Source organism: Myripristis murdjan, chromosome 8 (genome assembly GCF_902150065.1).
Source record: "Myripristis murdjan chromosome 8, fMyrMur1.1, whole genome shotgun sequence".
Taxonomy (NCBI): Eukaryota; Metazoa; Chordata; class Actinopteri; order Holocentriformes; family Holocentridae; genus Myripristis; species Myripristis murdjan.
The window spans coordinates 23,426,251-23,446,925 of NC_043987.1; the positions used below are offsets into that span (position 1 = coordinate 23,426,251).

At 41.0% G+C, this 20,675-nt stretch overlaps 1 protein-coding gene across 1 annotated transcript in view; it reads left to right on the plus strand.

Moving 5' to 3' along the window:
• The window catches only part of ttyh3a (tweety family member 3a), a 34,859-nt gene extending 14,521 nt beyond the window's left edge, over positions 1–20,338 (plus strand). Inside the window, exons 6-14 of the mRNA XM_030059023.1 lie at positions 330–402; positions 1,297–1,372; positions 7,267–7,322; positions 8,026–8,118; positions 9,963–10,055; positions 11,175–11,311; positions 13,711–13,884; positions 14,404–14,479; positions 17,554–20,338. Of these exons, the coding sequence (XP_029914883.1) occupies positions 330–402; positions 1,297–1,372; positions 7,267–7,322; positions 8,026–8,118; positions 9,963–10,055; positions 11,175–11,311; positions 13,711–13,884; positions 14,404–14,479; positions 17,554–17,625 (850 nt within the window). The 3' untranslated portion in view covers positions 17,626–20,338. The remainder of the gene's footprint in view (positions 1–329; positions 403–1,296; positions 1,373–7,266; positions 7,323–8,025; positions 8,119–9,962; positions 10,056–11,174; positions 11,312–13,710; positions 13,885–14,403; positions 14,480–17,553) is intronic.
• The last annotated feature ends 337 nt before the right edge of the window (positions 20,339–20,675 follow it).

The following is a 20,675-nucleotide window of genomic DNA, read 5'->3' on the forward strand; positions in this document are numbered from 1 at the left end:
AGTGACTAATGTGGCAGTTCATACACTGTCACAGGAACATAACTAGCAGTTTGGTGAACCAGATTTTTTGGCCCACTAGATTTTCCAAATAGGTTCTCTATTTGGTTGTAATTAGCCTCAATAGTGTTGAGTATTGTGTCCTTCTGACCTCTGCAGGACCAACAACAGTTCACTTCAGGTTCTCTGGTCCATTCTCATGTATCTCAGGGCCTTATAGATTCTAGGGGATCTACTCATTTATGATAAACATTTTATCCTCTGCAGTGTTAGGAAGTGTAATTGGAATGTAAGTATAACTGCAGGTTAAGCTCCTCTTCTCTTCTCTCCAGAGTGTGCTTGTTTGGCGTATTGACTCTTGTAATAAGCTGGGCCTCCCTGGGGCTGGAGTTGGCAGTCTCTGTGGTAAGTGTCTCCATCAGAGCATGATCCTGTTTTCCAGGAAGAGCTGCACAGTTCATCGTGTCTAATTTTGTAACACAGTTTTAGCCTCTGTAGCTAATAAGCATAGAATTTGGCTTTTAAGAAACATCTGCTTTTATTTTGCTTAGAGTGCCCACTGTAGCTGAAAAGAGTCAAGATGCAAAAGTTTAGTAAACTAATTTTGTTTGCCCATTCCTCAAGACAAAATGATTGTGATTAAAACCCGTGAACACAATATCAAACAAAATAATCGGGGTTGTCATTTTAGCCACAGTCATGGAGACCTGCTTCCTAAAGCTAACCTCATCACTGTCAGCTTGAATACTGGCAGTTGCCTTTAGTCCAGAGTGCTGCAGCATAAGACTAGTCAGAGATGATTTGTATGTTGTTTTGCATACAACTTGATTCAAATGGGCACATCTGAGTGCATTATTCATGAGGTCTATTTATACGAATTGCATGTACGTGGTTGAGTGTCCTCCCCTGCAAATGAATCAGATTTTTCACACCTTCGTGCTTGATTTAGTGTTTATGTTTGCTTTCAACAAAGATGTCGTCATCGACTGAGTCAGCCTGGGCTAAAGACTGTTTTCAAAAGCTCCTAAAGTTTGTTGCCCCAGCCTGAGGCACAGTGACAGTAGAAATGAGTGAGGAGTTTTCAGCTAATTTTCTGCAATCTTATTGCAAGTGTTACCATTTAACCAACTATTGTGTGCTAAATCACAATTAACATGCATTTATCTGTATGTTTTAGTATCATTATTATGTATTGCAGTGTTTTAGATTTAAAAAAATAAATAAATAAACTCTTCTATATTAAGTTATGACAGTTAAGCCAGTAAATCATTTTGAAATTGAGTTTTCTTCCTGTTGCAGACTGCCAGTGACTTCTGTGTTGCTCCTGACATGTATGTGACCAAAGTGGCAGACCAGTATGGAGTCATCAATCAGGGTACGAATTGCATCCAACAAGTAAAATATTGACAGGGCACATTTACATGGTATCGACTGAAATCAGTCAATAAGCAATTCCCTTTTGTTTGTTTTGACTCATTCTGATTAGCTAGATCAGTTTCCAAGTATCAGAGACCTTGGTTTCATCAAAAAAGGGGTAAATACAGGTTGATCTTTACATTTTGATGGCAGAACAGTAAATATATCTTACGTTTTCAAAGTAATAAGTTGAATTACAGCATAAATTTCTGTGAAAAGTACAATTTGGCAATATCAACAAATTGGTTGGAAGCCTTATATTGCTCAAATATCAACTTTTAAGGAGCTTAAGGTTTGTTTTTAGTTTAAGCACCATGATTTTTTTTTTTTTTTTAATTCAGTGAATTTTTAGGGCCTTTAAGCGATTGTAAAATATTCTGAACCCATAGAGGACTGTGTAAACCATGGGGTTACAGCATACACATCATGAGACTTGGTGCTCGGAAGGTTTAAAGCAAAATCATATTGTTATGAAGCCTTTATTTAACCAAACCAGGTGAGTACATATTGAGATTCAAAATCTCTTTTTCAAGTGTGAGCTAGCCAAGAGTCAGCAGCACTAAGATTAAACACAGAGGTTACCAACAAACCATTCAAACAAAACATGGAAAAGAAATGTGTTTCAAAGTTTAAAACAGATTTACAGTGTGAGAGTCAGCCATGTCACAGACTTTAAGAAAAACATGAACACCTGCGAATGGAGTCTGCTCCTAATTCATTTATAAGGGCTTTAAATTCACCCAGAGTGACAAGGACTTTAAGTTTCAGTTCATTTTGGAGCATTTTTCATTTAAAAGGGGCACAGAGGCTAAAAGCTCACTTACCCATCTCAGCTCCAACCTCAGGTAATTCAAGTAAAAGTAAGTTTTGTTAACATGGCCTCGGGTTAGGGTTACTTTACTGTGAAATGCAAGAGATCAAATAGGATGGAAGCAGACCTAAGAGAGCCTTATAAATAAAGATGTTCCAGTGGCACAGTGTCCTCAAAGTTAATGCAGGCCAACCAACATGAGTTTAAAGGGAGCAATGATGGGCAACAGCTTTACAATTTAAAATAAACCTCAGCACCCCGTGGTACGACCGTGTCTAAACACTGTAAGCACTGTGATCAGTCTAAAACTCAGTCAAATACTCAAATAAATGACCACTACAAAATCAGGCATTGTAATAAGTCTATCATTATTAAAACACATAATAATTACACCTAATTTTATTGGAGCACAATAAACAATGACAGTGAATTATTGCCCAGTCTCAATGAAGAGTAACCTTAATAATAATGTGGCTAATTTATCTGAATTCCTTTCACATGCACTCAGACAATTATTGCAAATGATGAATACTGATCATGTGGAGGACACGTTTCACTGAAACCTCCTAATACCCTAATTCATGGGCGGCAGTAAAAACGACATTGTTTTATGGAGCGGCGCTTGGCCTTCTCCGTGGCGCATAAAAGGCCTCTAAAAATTACTGCTACATCTGTGACGGGGTCGGCAGGGCAATGGGCTGCATTTTAAGCATCACACAAGCCTCTCCCAATATGCCTCATTTTAGTAAATGCCCAATCTGGTCCCCTGATGGGAGTTGGTGTGTGTGTGTGTGTGTGTGTGTGTGAGTGGAAAAACGATAGAGACTCATGTGCATGTGCGTGAGGCAGGGTGTGTGAAGGAGATAAGAGCAGTGGAGGAGAGGATCAGAGACACAATGCGCTTGTTCCAGCTCTCTTCAGTCCTTGAAAGACATAAGAAGATGGCGCCAGGAAAAGAAGTCACCAGTGGCTCCCTCCCTCCACTCTTGCTGTCCTTTTTTCAAGATATGCTTATCTTAATTGTCTTTGTGATTTGCAAACACGTTAGGCAAGCTTTCTGCCATTCTAGGAAAGGGTGCATCAGCTGCAGATGTATGGTGTTTGGTTCAGTGGACCCATGAACACCATCTAATCCTGTGTGATTTACACTGTGCTGTTCATCCCCCCACTCCCTCAGGGTTGATGCAGTGTGAGGGTCTTTCCCTGTTCTATTTTTTCCTCAGATTCCCTTGTTAACTACTCAGCAATGGAAAGATTTTGATGAATGAATCTATTATGCTGCCATTTCGGTAGTGTGACAAATAATTGCTCTCATAAAAGACGGCACATGATTAGGTCCCTAAGATATTTAGGTTACTTTTGTCTACAGATAGCAGGCTTGAAAAGGTACAGTAAGTAAGGAGTGTCCTCGCTCAGTACTTGGTATATTTTTTTTTTGGTCTGTTTCACACCTGCTGGAACTTGCAATTGCAAATTCTCTGGAAGCATGTTATTGCCAAACTGAATTTATTGTGCTGTCCCATCCCGCTCTGCCCTGCGGCCAGTACATTTCCTTAGAAATGAATAATTTTAATAACCATCATTTTTATTTTTCATTCGTCTCTGCTTGCTCCCTACTGCCCAATTATCTCAGCATGTTCATCGGCCTGTTTTGATCCAAACAGAAAGGTATAGTTGATAACTGCAATCCCTCACACTACAACCAATATTTCTGATTTATGTTGTTATATTAGTTTTCCAAACCAAACACTGCTGAATTCAAATTTGTAAACCTGAATATGTCCCTGTCGACGCTACAGACCATAAAAGCAATGATATCATGGTGCTGATATCATCATCTTATATCAGCACCTGTTAGTTTATTTGTTTTGGCATCTCCCAATGCAAGAATTTCTAAGCTGACAGTATGATAAGTTACCGAACCTCTGTTCAATAAACAAGCTACCGGAGACTCTATTGGCCCTTTTCCCACTGTCAAGAGAAAATCTGAAACTTTCCTTAACCTGAGACTTGAAGTCCTGTGAAGTTCATTGTGGAGGATAGGAGGTGTTTCAAGCTCAATATTTTTTGTAGTCTTCATTTATTTTTCCCCACTGTTTGGCTGTGCACTGGAGGTCCAGCTCTCTCAAATGCAGTGAACTTTTTACATACATTTTTCTTTCTTTTCTAACCACAGATCTACAGTATGTTTTTTATGGATCTATAAGGTTTTTTGTGTGGAACAGTGTTTCTAACAGCCGAGTCATGGTGCCACTGCATACTGTAAAACTTAAATTAAAAGCCTAGTCAATCACATCAAAACAGTCACATGTCAGGCTGTTTAACTAACCCATTCTAATCCCCGCTTGTTGTCAGATTATAACAGCGTCTGACACTATTTACAGTGTTTTTCTCCTGTGAGCAGAGGCCGGCCACCACCTCCACCCGCTGCTTTGTAGGTACAGCCGCGGTGAGGAGACGTTTTCCCGTTACAACCTGCACGCTGTGGGACAGTGGCAGCACTCTGACATTACCAGTATGCTGTTTGTTAAACTGTGCACATGAGGAATTCAGGGTAGTGCTGTAGTCCTCTGATAGCTCATATTCACGGAAGTGTTGCCAAGTCACAAACGCTCCGATTTTAGTACCACCGCCTGAGCAGGGACTAAATTAGCTTCTAGGAACTTTACCTGTATCCATGTCATTGCAAGTCCAAACACTTTCAAAGCCCGAGAAATAGAAAACAGTCATTGTAGAACTTTTCATGTTGGCACTATTAATGTGCCATCATACGGAAAACAAATCGCTACTCAAATTCATTAATTCCTCCCGCTATCAGGCTAATAAACGCTAATAGTAGCCAACTGCAGGTATCAGAACCAACCCTCCGCACCCCCATGTGATTTTCTTTTATCCTTTTTCTATACACTGAAGTCTGAACTGAACTGTATAATACTAACAAAATCACAATATTTTCTACGAAATACGTTGATATTGGTACTGGTACAATATTATAGGGATGATTAATGGTGCTTCCATGAGATATTCCATACAAGATATTTTTGTTAAACGGTCATTAGTAATATAGATATGATGATCAAGCGGATAGACAAATAACAAAACAGCTTGAACAGTCTAACAAGTTCAGAAAAATTGCACCTCATTAATGTAATGCAGCCTTTAAAACCAGGAAAACACAGTTTTCTAATCTAAAACCCCAGGCGACATTTAGTCTCATATCACAGTATCAGTATTATATTGATATATCAGCCAGCGCTATGTAGGTATAAAGTATAAGATTTTTTACACCCTAATTAATATTCTCATAGACATGATAATTAATCTGAATGTGAAAACCAAACGATATCCATCTCTTCCAAGTTCTCTGATTCATTCAGGTGGAACTGCTCTTTGGTGAATCATTGCTGAATCATGGTCAGAACAAATTAATTTTTGTCTGAATGGTACAGTGTTGAATGGCAGCTAATAGAAATCAGCCTGTATTAGGACAAAAGATAAATTTGTGGCCTTAAACTCACAAGCAGTAAAAGAGTCTTCCATTCAATCCCTTAAATTTTTGCCAGCCAAGTTTATTTCTTGTGTCGATGCCATGTTGATACTACGAGGCACGGGGCAGGAACCAAGCACTATGTCAGACGCAAACTGTGCCATCCATGATCATGTCAGACAGGAAGAAATCTGTTGCTCCCAGTATTTATCTGTGTGCATGTCTGGGTGGGCGTATTTGAGAGTGGGATCGACACAGCCACTGCATGACATTATACTCCTATCCACTGGGAATTTTCGTCTTATGGGTTCACGTGTCCATGTGGGAAGGCAGTTCACGACACAGCAATGTGTGTGGACGTCACTACACCATGTGTTAGGTTGGTGGCGGTGTTCTCACAGCTTGCGTTTGGGGACATTGCTGTAGCTTTTTAGTCACACACACGTAAGAAGGGTTTCTCATCAACTCCTCCTCACACACTGCAGTGAGGTCCACTGAGGATAACTGAGTGGTGTCTACAATCTGCTTTAGGTTCAGGGTTTATTGTGCATACAAGCATATAAGTTTGGACATGTAGTTTTGTACCAGTATCACAAGACCTTTGTGCTGTTTCTCATGAGTTTTGTTTTGTTTTTCCTCAAAGGTGAGAGTATCCCGTTTGTGTTGTTGCTCAACACTGAGGCTGTGTAAAAGGGGAAAGCCATTTAGTTTTAGCAATGAGCAATTCTGCACTTAACTTTAATCTATTGGAACATTTCAGCTCAAAGCACAGGATTTGTGCAGAAGGTGCACCACAGTACAAGCATTCAAGCTCCAATGTGGCAGTAGGGAACAAGAGCAGACGGAGCTAAACACATAATAAAAACAAAAGGGGGGTGTCTGCTTAGGTCTCTGATTTGACTGTTTGTATATCAGAAAAATAATGGGGGAAAAGTACTGGATTCAACAGTGGCTTGGGGAAAATTTTGCACAATGCAGGTATCAGATGCCTGTACACGCCAAAAACAAGAGATAATCAACTTAATTTCCGTAACTATCAGTGGCAGCAATCATCACCGAGCACAATAAAATGAACTTCATTTGTGCTCATGTTCCTTCCGGCCCATAAACAGTGTTTGCAAAGCTCTGGCCTCTCCCCGCTCACCCTGTGTTTCACCTTGTTAAGAGGCTAATGAGCGAGCACTGGTTACTTTCCAGTCCCAGACCAGTGTTTATAGGAACTGAGCCAAAATAACCTCCATGCTGAGGGACAGCCAGGCTATAATGCCACAGCATCATCCTGCCTTGATGCCCAGGTTACTGGACTGGCAGGCTGGCTTCAGACCTCAATTTTCTAGTCTAATCAAGTAGTAGTTGTAGTAAGAGTGATGGGATGTCAAGGTGAACTCTTTGAAATGTCATAACAATGATATGTCAGGCCAGCACAGTGACAGTGAGAGCTCCAGCTCAGCTTCTGATGTTGAAATGATGTATTGATGGGTCACTCTTTCATGTGGTTTCTAGTCATTCTGTTAACAATATCTGTTCTCCTCCCACTGTCCTTTTTTCTTCACAGATATCCTGCAGTACTATCTGAGATGCAGTTTGGATCAAACCAACCCCTTCCAGCAGGTTTGTTTGAAACTAAATCGGTTTCTGCATGTGTCACTGTTTAGCAAGTTCCCTCAAACCATTTGCACCAAACTGACTTTGTCTAGCTAAGAGCTCGAACATCTCAAAAACAGACAGACACAATATATGAACAAATTCTATGGCTGAATTATGACCTTGTAATGGGTTCGACAAATGGCAGCGAGCAAGATGACTCACTCTTATTGGCAGCAAAAAAGCTTTTTCAGGCAGCAGCACAATACTTGCCATTCTGCCAGCAGGAAGACAGATGCAAGCAGATGCTATCACTGCAGACACACAGGAAAGCCAGTATTCCATCAGCGCATATGTTGCCAGTGCACGTTAGAGGGTAGAGATGTTCCGACAATATAGAATATGGCTTTAACACAAAATTGCTTTCATAGTTCGTCTATATTTTCTCTTTCATTTGACATAAATAAAGTTAACAGTGTGAGTGGTGCTGAAGTTCAGCCCATCTATTCCTTGTAAATCTGTTAAGAAAAGGAGGCTATGTATAATGTAAGTCATTCAGCTCACAACTAGAGAATGTGTGTGTGCTTGTGCTGGTTTGACTACAAAGGGGGACAAGTGACTGATGGGACTTTCTGCTGATTTAAAAAAAAAAAAAAGAAATGAAAAGCAATGAAGTACTCAGTTGAGATGTGCTCGGCTGATTAAGTGCTGTGTATTCACTCTGTTTCAGAAGCTTTCCGGGAGCCACAAAGCATTAGTGGAGATGCAGGACGACGTGTCTGAACTACTGCGCTCTGCCACTAGAGAATATGCACAAACTAAGGTGTGTGTGTTTTCCTCGTTCCCCCACCGCCTACCAGAAATGCCACATTATAATGAAGCGGTCGCTACACATACGCTCCTACCCGAGTCTGCAAGCTGTCCCGTACTGTATTGTAATATTTGTGATGACAGAATACCCTAGTGAATGGGAACAAATTACTGACTTGCAGAGAGGTGAAGTGCACCTGTCCACATAAAGGTCTGCTGACAACCCACCTAGGACATGTATTATGTGCATTTAACTGCATTATGCTTTCACTGGCCCTTGTCAATACAGCACGGTGCTATTGTCCAGCCCCGATCCTTCCACTGTGTTGAGCGAGGGACAAATGAGAGCTGACATTTGGAATACAGAGAGGCATACTTCACTTCACATACCCCCAGAGAGAAATGTGCTGAGTTTGTGGAAACATCCATATCAGGCAATCAGATACGTTTTCCAATTCAGCTGTGATGATGATGATAAGCAGAGGAAGAAGGGAAGATGGGGTTAAAGTCACCTCTGTAAAATGTATCGTTAAAGTTTGCTTTGCTTCAGCTGGAACTGGTGTGTAAAGTTATATTTTGATGAAAGGCAAATCCTAGTTAAAATTTCAGTCATGGAATGCATAATTTATGACTTATTCACTATTAAAAATATAAAAAAAATGAATAAATAGTGGCTCACTGCTCACTGTAGCCTCCTCTTGCTGCCCTTTTCCAAATGTTTGTAAAATGTTTCCATACGATTAATTCAGCTGAAAGCACCCTTCACTTTATCTAATTTTTGCCTGTACGCACTGTAGCCAGGCAGGAGTTTAATAGTTGAGATCATTAAGAACTAACACTTAGTAGGGCTGGGCAAAATGTCAGGATTATATTGGTATCATGATATCGAACTAGATAGCATGTGGTATGTTGGATATCATAATATCATGCTATGGCATTTGCATAAACGTCTTTTCCTGGTTTAAAAGGCTGCGTTACAGTAAAGGAACACAATTTTCTGAACTTATTAGACTAATCTGTTCTGTTGTTTACCTTATGTCGCACTGCCTCTCTCACACAGCTATGGCAATGTTATTGATGATGTTTTTGATGTTGATGATGATGTTGATGTTGATAATGATGTTGACGGTCACCTTAATGTTTTGTTTTATCTATTTTTACTGCACTCTGTGTATTCGTACTGTGAAGGGCGCTATACAAATAAAATTTTACTTACTTACTTTACTTACTAACCTCTGTGGTCATCATATCAACATCACTAATGATGGCCAGTAATTGGCTAACAGAAATCCCCTGTGTCTAAAGTTTTTATGAAAGCAATATCAATAGCAGCCTAATATAAATATTAAGGTAGCGTGTCAACAACATCTTGATATTTGATTTTGCCCATAGCACCCATGCATACACTGTAGGTAGTTTATATAAAATAGATGGTGAGAGCTGCAGTCATTTTTTTTCCATCTTCGTTGTCATGACTGACAGTGCCATGTATCATCATTATCAAGGCTGCCATGGCTGAATTGCATCATTTTCTGTTGCCTCTTGTTTGTCTGAATTGTGTTTAAATTCCTACAGTTGACCATTATCCCGGCTGAAAATGGGATACTGATTGATTGGTGTTGAAGGCTTTCATATACAACAGGCAAACCAGCAATATATCAATATAGAATTCTGTCTCCAAGCCATTTATGTCACATGTGATTAGATACACAGAATAAAGTACAGAGGGGAGATGAGAGAGAGGTATCCTGTCATAGAATCAAAGAGAATTGACACAAAAGCACATAGCCTCATAGATCACATTAAAGAGCCTGAAGCCTGTTTCAGCTTTGCAAATTTTATGCCTGTCTCTTCTAGGGGAATCTGGAACAGATCCAGGGGGTTCTGAACACTACAGAGATCAGCCTGCATCAACTCACTGCCCTGGTGGACTGCCGCAGCCTGCACATGGTGAGCTGGAACGAGACGACCTGCCAACTGAGACATCCTGACTTCAGGGGTGGCTCTGTGTCTGGTGACGAAAGAGGGTCTGGGAATTGGTACAGTTTAAGTATATGAAGAGATTCCCCAATTGTGTGAATGCAGTAGAGCTGCACGATATTGGGATTGTGATAATATTTGCGATTTTCATCATAATTTTCATTTTAACTTGGAAAAAGCTTGTAAAATGAGGATGATGTGATGATCTTTTTTTTTCCTGGGGTCTGCACCAAATGATCATGTTTTTGTAGGTCTGGAAAATATTATTTCTTGGCTAGGGCATCTCTGTAGCTCCACAAATACTTCATTTACAATGGTGCACAGTCACATTTAACCTTAATCAAAAAATTGCTGCTGCTGCAATTTGGATACTGCACTTATCCATATTGTGATGTCGATATAGTTTTGATTAATTGTGCAACCCTAGAATGCAGTCAGCTGCAACCACAGCTTGGATAATATTTGCTTTCCTGTGCATCCAGTCGGAGATGGTTGCGTGACAAGTAGTTGGCTAACACTATGCCTTTGTGGATTGTCCTGCAGTGCCTTCAAACTCGCACACATGCGCATCTGTGGACTTCTTTTTTTGTTGCTGTCTGCTCTGCCCTCCCTTCCAGCCTGTTACACTGCCAAGATACATTTATTTATTTATTAATGCAGTATCTCCTATATGTGTTTTTATCAGGGGACATGCAGAAAAGAGTAAAAATGTCCGTAGTGTGAGATTATCTGTGTAGTCCAGTCAAGCCCATGTGCAAATTTCTTCCTCCTAGTATAGCAACTGTGAACCCATTGGTTTGACCTAGTTTTAATAAGAGAAACCACAGTGAATGCATTTTAGAAATCCACTCAAAAGCCATACACCAAAATTTTATAGCAGTAAGCAACTCTGGATTTCTATTAAATCCATGATAATGGTTTTCCCAGAATGTTGAGCTCTCTTTCCTCTTGTGGCATGCAGGCTGCTGCAGCATAGTAACCAGTGCATTGTGTAAATCATATATTGAAAGAGATGTTGAATTGTTGAATTGGGTATGATCTTTTAATACTTGTCATAATAAAAGCGGTGCCTTCCTGTTTTTGTTGCAGGACTACGTCCAGGCCATGACGGGACTGTGTTATGATGGACTGGAGGGCCTCATCTACCTGGTGCTCTTCTCCTTTGTCACTGCTCTCATGTTCAGCTCCATTGTCTGCAGTGTGCCCCACACCTGGCAGGGCAAGAGGTAAAGCAGCTAATTGCCGCTGTGCACTCACCATCAGAGACTCTGTCACCACAACACACAGGATCCATTCAGAAAGCCTGTAAAATTCAATTATTTGCAGTACTTATAGTAAGGGGGATTCAGGGGATAAACCAATCAATTACATGTAGTTTTACAGTTTCTAATTTAACAACAGGGCTCAACACAACACTGACATTCAACCCTAGCTTTTATTGTTTAATGTAGTTACCAGGCTGGCAACCAGGCATCAGCTCTTGGTTGCCAAAACTGAAAATATGGTTGCCGTTTTTTGTCACCTTATATTTTGAGTCATTAAGATGCATCGCAGTGATACATTGGCTTAATAATGAAAATGTTCCATAGAACAGTGTTCAAAGCTTTATTACAGTAACCAAACAAAGTTCTTAGTAGTCTATATTTTATCTGTTATTTTGTGTGTGTGTGTGTGTGTGTGTGTGTGTTATCAGTTAACATGTCCACCCTCAATTCCTCATATATAAAAAGCTCTTGGAGCCTCCACCTCATTAAGTTGTTGAGCTGCCCACTCATGTTGCTTCAGGCTCTGGTGCTTGTCTAGCCCTGTGGTTCTGTTGGATGCGGTACATGAACTAGTGAACTTGATGTGTCACTTATCAAGGTGTATGCTGTACATGCTTTGCAAAATAATTTTCCCTCCAGCTCAAAGATGCTGGGATACTTCACCTCCCAAGACTTCACAAATTTCCTTTTCAGTTTTTGTTCATGGTCATCTCGTTCGTTATCAGTTCAATCAGTTTGCACATTCATTTGTGATGTTGGACAGGTTAGTGAAGTTTTCACCCCGCAGTCAAACAACTTATTTGCTTCGCCCTTGTCTCTAAAACAGATGCCTGTGTGCACACGAGGAAATGTACTAACACATAGGCAGTTTTGTCTGGTTCCACTTCCAACTTTAATATTTTTATAATACTAATGCAACAAATATTAAAAATGTATTTATTTTGGGTGCCACTGATGACAACCAAAGGTCAAGAATTGGTTGCTATTTTCTCAATATGGTTGCAAATGCCAACCTTGCAGCCATAATTGTCAAGCTCTGAACAACATTCTTCGGTTTTACATGACATGGAACAACACACACTGGAAGATGGGATAATTCTATAGAAACAGGGTAACATGATGATTTTTGCATCCTTGATGAGTATACGGAGCAGCGTCAGACTTGTGTTTCCTTGCTGTTCGAAGACAGACGGTGTTTGCAACTGGGACACGGCCAAAAGGCTCCATCTGCTTCCTCAAATAGATCGCTTCCTGTTACCCCCCCTCAATTGTGCAGAGCCTGCCTAAATCTGTCATAACCACTGCCTGCACCAGTGTCATTTTCTGCAGCATAGGGGTGAAATCAATCTGATTTCCTTGTCCTATCAGTAGCAGATGAGCTTTGCAAAAGATGGCTATAAGGAAAGTGTTTCCCAGGCACAGCCTTCAGCTCAGCTCAGCTGCACCATTTAATTAACAGAGCCCTCCTAACCATCAGGGGGGATGTTCCTCAGTTTGATCTCAGCTGGAGCTTCCCTTCATAAAGCGAAAGCTTACACGCAACCAGTGTATTTCTCTAAGTACTCATCACTAAGCTTGTTATGTTTTTAGTGTTGTAGTGACCCAGGCACGCTAATTTTTTCTACCCCATCTGGATTTCCATTTCCAGTCAGGAGGTTGTTATGAACATTTAATTGTTTGCTCAAGGTGAGAATTTCTAGATTATTATTATTATTATAGATGAAGGGATTAATGTTACATGTCAAATTATCTTCTCTTATAGTGCACAGCTGGGTAAATGTATTGTAAGCTGCACTGGATATAATTCTATGATGTCATGGATTAGTTATGCAGGAAAATACCCTGAGGGTGCCATGAACACAAGGGGGAGACAGGCTCCATGATGTCAGCCTCACTGCACCATGTGCTGCTCTACTTTGACAGCCTTTTGTTATGTGCATTATTGTTATCTCACTCACAGTAATGTTGTTATTGTTTGAAAGGAAAAGAGTGGAATTACATGAATTATGCAACCCTAGGGGGTAGCTTTTACATGTCAAAGTGGACAAATACATGTATTGTGCCAATGCAAAATTAAGACCTTTAAATTTCTTGTAGGAACAGAACAAATTACATGAGGCTATTTTTACAGTCTTTGTTCTATTCCATTAAGCTTGCTGGAAAACTGCATCTTCCCTACTTCAAACAGCCGAGAATTCATCTTTTTTTCCTCCCTTGGGCAGTGACAAAACTGAATCAAAACGTGACTGAGAATAAACACAAAACGTGACCACGTGGCACTTTTGTGTTGCTCTGTCATCAGTAAAGTAGGAGAGGGGGTCCCTCTGGTGGTGGTTAACTGTTTCATGTGGGCTTTGCAGATGCGAGGAGGACAGTGAGGATGAGTTGCTGAGCCACGGAGGCAGGCAGAACCACGATAACCTCTACAGGGTCCACATGCCCAGCCTGTACAGCTGTGGCAGCAGCTATGGCAGCGAGACCAGCATCCCCGCTGCAGCCCACACCGTCAGCAACGCACCTGTCACAGAGTACATGTAAGACAGAACAGTTTCAAACTACTGTAAATTTGTGTGGAGAGCAGCAGTAAGTGCTAGATGAAATTTGTGTTCTCAGCACTATGTTCAGAGCAGGCAGTGCCTTGAGGAATATGAGATACCTCATGTATTTAGGCTCCAGTTTAAGAGTCCCCAGAGAAGAGCTTAGCTCTCCCATAGAAAGTCAAGTGGTGGCTGGCAGATGCAGCTGTTGCTCTCCAGCTGTGGTGCCTTTTGAAACCCAAGGCCATCCGCCTAACAAATGAAGCTCAGGATTAGGGAAAGTGGAGGAAGGGCTCAATCTGTCTCTGGCTCTGCTGGACTGGACTGGTGTGGAATGTAAGGCTGAGGACTGTGACTTAGCAGGTTGCATGTATGGATTGTTAGATATCTGTAAGGCAGTGTGTGGGTGTATGCGCATGAATTATGTAGTTTCCACAGTGCCACTTAAGGCAAGGGGTTGTGTGGTTCTTTCCTTGCCACATTGTGATGTCAATGTGTGCGTCTTTCATTTCACAGGGCTCAGAATGCCAACTTCCCAAACCCACGCTGTGAAAACACGCCACTGATAGGACGAGAGTCTCCTCCCCCCTCGGTAAGTGAAAAAAAAAACACTGATCCACAGGCCGCCTCTGGGTTATTTGGCAGTCTTTGTGAGGAAAGGATTATAATAACTTAACTTGTGTTTTCACCAAAAGTCCTCAGAACTTTTAGTTCCAGGGACAGTTTTTCAAGGAACTGAAAGGTTCCTTTAGCCTGTTGTTGTTTGCGTTTCCCCCACGGTCTGACGACCTGCAATGATTAGGCACATTAGTCCTTCTGTCATTTGACTTCCTCTGTAACGCCATGTTAACGTGTTAAGGTGAAAAAAAAAAAACTTTGTGGCTGCAGGAAAATGGCGGTTGAAATAAAATGTTGCATATATACGACCAATCAGAAATCTTCAGCACTGAAAGCCCCACGCCCAAAGTTTGTGTATTTTTGGAAAGTGCTACCCCTTGAGCAGCGCCTTTTTGGAGGGTAAAATGTCTCTGAAACTTTATTTAGACTCTGGTCCCTGTGGTGGAAACAGTGAGTTCCTCAAAAGGTTCCTAGTCCCGGGGTAAAGCCCCTGCAGTTGAAACAAGGATATAGAGGCCCACTCTTTGTATTACTGTACCACCCAGAAAAATGTAAACGCCAACAAGGTTTCAGTTTTTTATTCTTAATAATCCTCCATTTAATGCCGTATAACCTTAGACTTACAGGGTTTCCATAGCAAAAACTCAAGATTGATCTTTAATCAATGTAGAGCGCAGGGAAATTTTAAAATTTATACATTGGTGCCTTAGAAATATGAATTTAGAGACACAGATGAACATCGCAATAACCATCTTATTTAAGATAGCATTCTGCATGGCATGCTTACAGCAGTGTGTACCATTATCACAGTACTATTGAGCATTACGGTGGCCAGTGGCCATTGGCCAGCCAGATCCATGAGAGGACCCGGGGCCTTTGTGTCTGCAAGCATCTGCCGTCCTGAAGTGTCCCTAGACCAAGACGCTGAATCTCCATCAGCTCCGGGGCTGCTGCTCTGCAACTGACCTGACCCCTGACCACAATGTGAATGGCGGCAAGAGTAAAGCTAACTTCTATATGGGGATCAATAAAGTGTCATATTGGCACATTTCATAATAGCTCATTTTTGGTGGCAGTGTTTTAACCTGAAATAAGTCGACACTGGTTGCAAAGATATCAACATTTTCATAACTGTTGCCAGGTTGTGTGTTAGGAGGCAACCTCAATCATTCCATCCTGCTCCCCTCCGCTCCCGACCTGATCCTCTTCCGGAGATCCCGCCCCTTCCTGGTGTCTTGTTTGTCTGCCTCGACCTAGACGCTGCTTTGTGTATCTTCTCTATACTCTCTCTTGTCGTTTTCTTTTCTGCGAATCCACACAGTTGTATTTGACTGCCACGGACAATAACAGCCGTCACAGCTGGCAGTTAAAGCCCTCGGAGAGTTCGAGATCGTTTTGGTAACCTGAAGTCTGCTATGCTAACAGGTACAAAACATGCCCACCTCCCCCACCCGCTGGCCTGTCCCCCCTCTGTGCTGCTGCCCAAACTCAGCCCTTTATGCACCCTGTCGTCCACGTGCAAGCAGAGTTGCTGGATCTCTCACTCCCCCTCTGTCTTGACTCCTGCTACGTGTGCCACCTGACCTCTCACCTCCTGTGTGTTCCCTGTGGCCCCAGGCTGCATGTTTCCCAACCCCCACTCTGCATCACAGCTGTATCGGGAGGAACATGTGAAGCTGTAAATCTGCCCATGAGCTCACCATGACCAATAAGTGAACAACAATTCAGCATCAAGTTAAGAAGCCCTGCTGCTGAACCTTTTCAGTGATCGTGTGGATTTTCTTTGTCTTCATTGGTTTTGAGGGAGAACTCACTGAGGACTGAAAGATTAAACAAAAGTGTTTGCTATTAGAAGCCGTTGGGCTGTTTGTTGTTGGCGCTGGCATGGTTGTCATTATTAATAGAGAAAGTAGGTAAAGTGGATCTCCTCGAGGATATTTTCAAATCATATCTTTGTACTTTGTGATAGAGCTCTGTTGCCAATATAGTTGGTGTTAGATCGCATTGGTATCACTATGGAGCAAAGTTTTCCTCTTTGACTACAGGAAATTATTACAATACAAAAACAATACAGTGTCAAAGGAATAGGAACTTGGCTTGGCTCTGTGCTCAGTGTGTTACTTTGCAAAAACCGGTTGAGCATGTAATTAGTTTTTGGTAAAAGTCTTAATGCACATCTCCACCCAAGGTAAGTCATGCTTCATCCTACTACTGATGCTTGATGTTCACAGGCTGTCCAAATGGCTCTCAGGGGTGATATAAATGTAGTATTGTACACTATTGTATACTACGGAAATGAAAGCAGTGATGCAAAATTACTTCCACAACAGGTTGGACTGCAAACTCTATGTGCTTGAATTGCTTGTATTGCAGTATGCATGGGTGCATCCTAAATGTGTATGAATGATTGGCCCTGCCACCGTGCATGAAGGTTACACACACACTGTGGGGAAAAGAAAAGAAAAAAAAAAATTAAACACCATAGCTGTTGCTGTGATGTTCTTTTTTGTTTGAATCACTTTTCTCTGTGGTTTCTGTAGATAAATGCAATTTGGAGACAACCATATAACTTAAGTTCATCTGTGTGGGATTTTCTCCTATCTGTTAAATGAATTAAAATAAAAAACATAAGCCTATGTTCTGCAGCACTTCATGATCTGCGTTTTATCCGTATTACTTTTATTTTCTTCCCCTCCTGCTGCTTTGATGTGTTTCCCATTCATCCAGAAGAGTTCTCTTCCTTTTTTCGCCGGCGTTGAGCCCAACTCGTCTCAAACTGAGCCAAACAAAAGCATGAAGCTTTGAAAATACTAGTGGCAACTGCAACAGTCTTATTTTTCCCTTGTCCTGAAAAACCTTCTCTTTTAAATTCAGTCTTATTAAAGAGAAAATCCAGCACAGAATTTTTGGAAAGTATTTTACAAATATTTCTGTAGGGGGGAAAGAAACAGGTAGTTTTCCCTCTCTTTTGTGCTACATCTAATTTAAATCTTTAAGTGTAGATCGACAGGAATCCTGAGTCTGTTCATTTTGTTTTTCTCTCCACAGTACACCTCGAGCATGCGAGCCAAGTACCTGGCCAACAGCCGACCAGAGACCAACACCCCTCCGGCACAATAGGAAACACTGGATTGTCCTCTCTTGAGCATCGACCGGTCTGAAGCCACTTAACCGCAGGAGTCTCCTCCCCAGTGATAATTCATCTTGTCCTTTAGACGTTTTTCCAGGCATCCACCATGCACTCTGCTTCCCACTCTGCTACCGGCTCACTCCCTCAGCTTAAGATGGAAAACCAAATATGTTTTTGATTTTTTTTTTTCTGGGTGGCTGAGTCACGGCCAAATGACCCCCTAGAGTCCATCAAATCTCATCCTGAGCAGTGTCAGCATATATGTCTTTTTATCATTGCCAGATTCTTCTTGGGCCTCCCACAGATTTACAGTTGTTTTACAGTGTCCAGGCTGATGTTTACCACGACAAAAATCATTCCTGGTGCTTGTAATTCACTGAAGGACTCAAGAATCATATACTGTTATGTTCTAACTCTGGTATGTGAGGGAGCCTGGACTGAGTTTCAGACCATTTTTGTGTCATTTCGTGATGTTGTTTTTATTTTTAACATCAATGCATCGTGGCATTTAAAATATCACATCTAACCAAGGCATTGCTGTGAGGACTCTGGAAGTGCTCATACGCTAACATGGATACTACTGGTTGTTTTTGTTTTGTTTTGTTTTTTTAATGTTTTTGTACAAAGCTGTACTGCACTCTCTCTCTCATTGCTGTAGGAGAGCAAGAGAAATGCCTTATACATAAGTATATAAGAAATCCCTTGACCCCACCTCCCCAACCACACGTACAATGTAGACATAATTTCTCACGGATCACAGTTGGTGGGGTTCAGTCCATAATGTGAATCTCAAGGAAGACGGCTTGTCCAGTCTGTCTAAATGGCGTTCATTTTTTTTCGACACCGCAACATCTCAGCTCCTTCCATCAGAGGGACTTGGAACCCAAATCTGCTACATTAATCTTAAACATGAGAATTTGGGTCACTATCCAGAAAATGTTGACATATCATTACATGCGCACAGCAAGTTTAGGCTACTTTGACATTGGCTCGTCATTCCATTTTGTCTTAAATCTGACTGTGTCTGGGACCAGCAATCCTGCATTATTGCACATGTTTTACTGATCTGTTATTGATCTTTTGTCAACTTTGGGTACAAGTTCTTATTTCCTGTGGCTTTTTTTTTTTTATTTTTTTTTATTTACAATGAACTGATAAGCCGCTGTTCCACATCAGTGACTGCAACAGTTTGAACTGAAGTGTGCTGTGAAGCTGTGAACTCGGAACAACATTGTGGCGCACGCTCTGGGACGATTTTGATATGGACAAAGACGAGCTGCATGACGGGATTGCATTTGTTTGACGGACAACAAATCTCTCAGCAGGACAAGAGTTTTCACCAGAACAAACGAGACCGCACTGAGGTTGTCACAGAGGAGAAGTTTTTATACTACTGAAAGCACGAAGTTTTCTACAGCCCACTGAAGACAACAGTGAAGCACAGAAGGACAGAGGAGTCCATTTATGTTGTCATCTGCAAATTTATAGACTTTCTCTAAGCTCATTTACAATGTCCTCTCTGCCAGATCTCTTGTTGTCGTGCCCATGTTCCTGTTTATAAAGTGGTCACTGTATTCGTTTGCCAGCCTCGTGTCTCTCCGCAGGATTGGGAAGCGTCCACACCCTCTGAGACGCTGCCTGGCTTTGAACTTCTCCGCTGAATCCAATGATTTAGCACGAGAAATACTCCCACTAAATGTCCCTGTGTGGGCCGCTTACATCAGACGTCTTCAAGTAGGTTTGATTTGTTATTCAAAATTATGCATGTCACAACTTCAAGGAGAAATTCAAAGAGAAACTTTATGCATTGGCAGTGATGTTTCACAAATGTGTTTTAGCATTTAGATTTAAAAAAAAAAAAAAAAAATCCAGAGGATGCTTTCTTAGTAGCATTCTCTTTTGCCACTCCTCCCTTCCTAGAGTGCCACCTAATCTTGGAGGCTGTTGTTGGGCTTATTTCCCTCCTGAAGCATGACGATCCTTCAAATGTGGAGTGAAATGTTTGTACTACTGCTGCTTCAACTTGCTTCTTAGCTGTGCGTTGTGATCAGTACAAGAGGTGTTTATTGAGGCGACGAAGCACAACCCCTTTTCCTATCTTATCTTTTTAAATGTCTTTCCTTAGGCCTGTTTGTAAAGTTCACAGCCCTGTTTGATTGCCCATGCAATCACACAATAAAATGAGCCTGACTTTTTGAACTGATACACATTTATGCTCTGTAAAACATTGTTTATTATACTGATGCAATCTTACTGTTTTTGAGTAGTGGTCATATTCTCTTTGTTAATTGTTATGCAAGGCTGTTGTACAGATTATAAACATTTGCAAAATGAAGAAAAAATGGTGACATTGACATTTTCTTTTTAATTTCATTTTAAGCAATATTATTTCACTATTTGTGATTATGCTTTTTTTTCCTTTGGTTTGCTTAGTTTTTTTTTTTATTGCATTTTAGAATCTGTAGCAAGCACGATGTATTGTTTTATTCATGTGAATATGGTAAATAGAATTCATTTTGCATTTGCATTTGACCTTTGATTTGTTTTTGTTTTTGTTTTTCAGGAAAAAAAAAGATCACTGTAGATTTAATCTTGTTTTTTTTACATATCATTTTTTGCGATCACTAAAATGTGTACATGTAAAACCTGTGGTTAAATTGAGCTTGAATGCTGTGTTTCGAAATTAAACAGATCTTAACTGTACTGCACTCGCTTCTTCGGTCTCTTGAGTTTTGATAACTTTCATGGACAAATCTCTCGGTGGATGTCTGTGCTGCGTTTCTCAGCTGACATCCTGACTAGAGACACTAGGTAGCAGCATAACTTCACTGCCTCGCACAGCCAGTTTCACTGTTGCCTCCATATGCCTGAGAGATGCTGGTTATTTTCCTTTTGGGTTGATAAATATGCTGCCGTAAGAGTTAAATGATGTTCCCGCCTGAGAGGGTAAATGTATATTGCTATTTATTTCCATCTGATGCAGTGATGTGAGAGGAAAGACCACAGGCCTGGATGTATGTCCCTTTGACTGGAGGAGAAA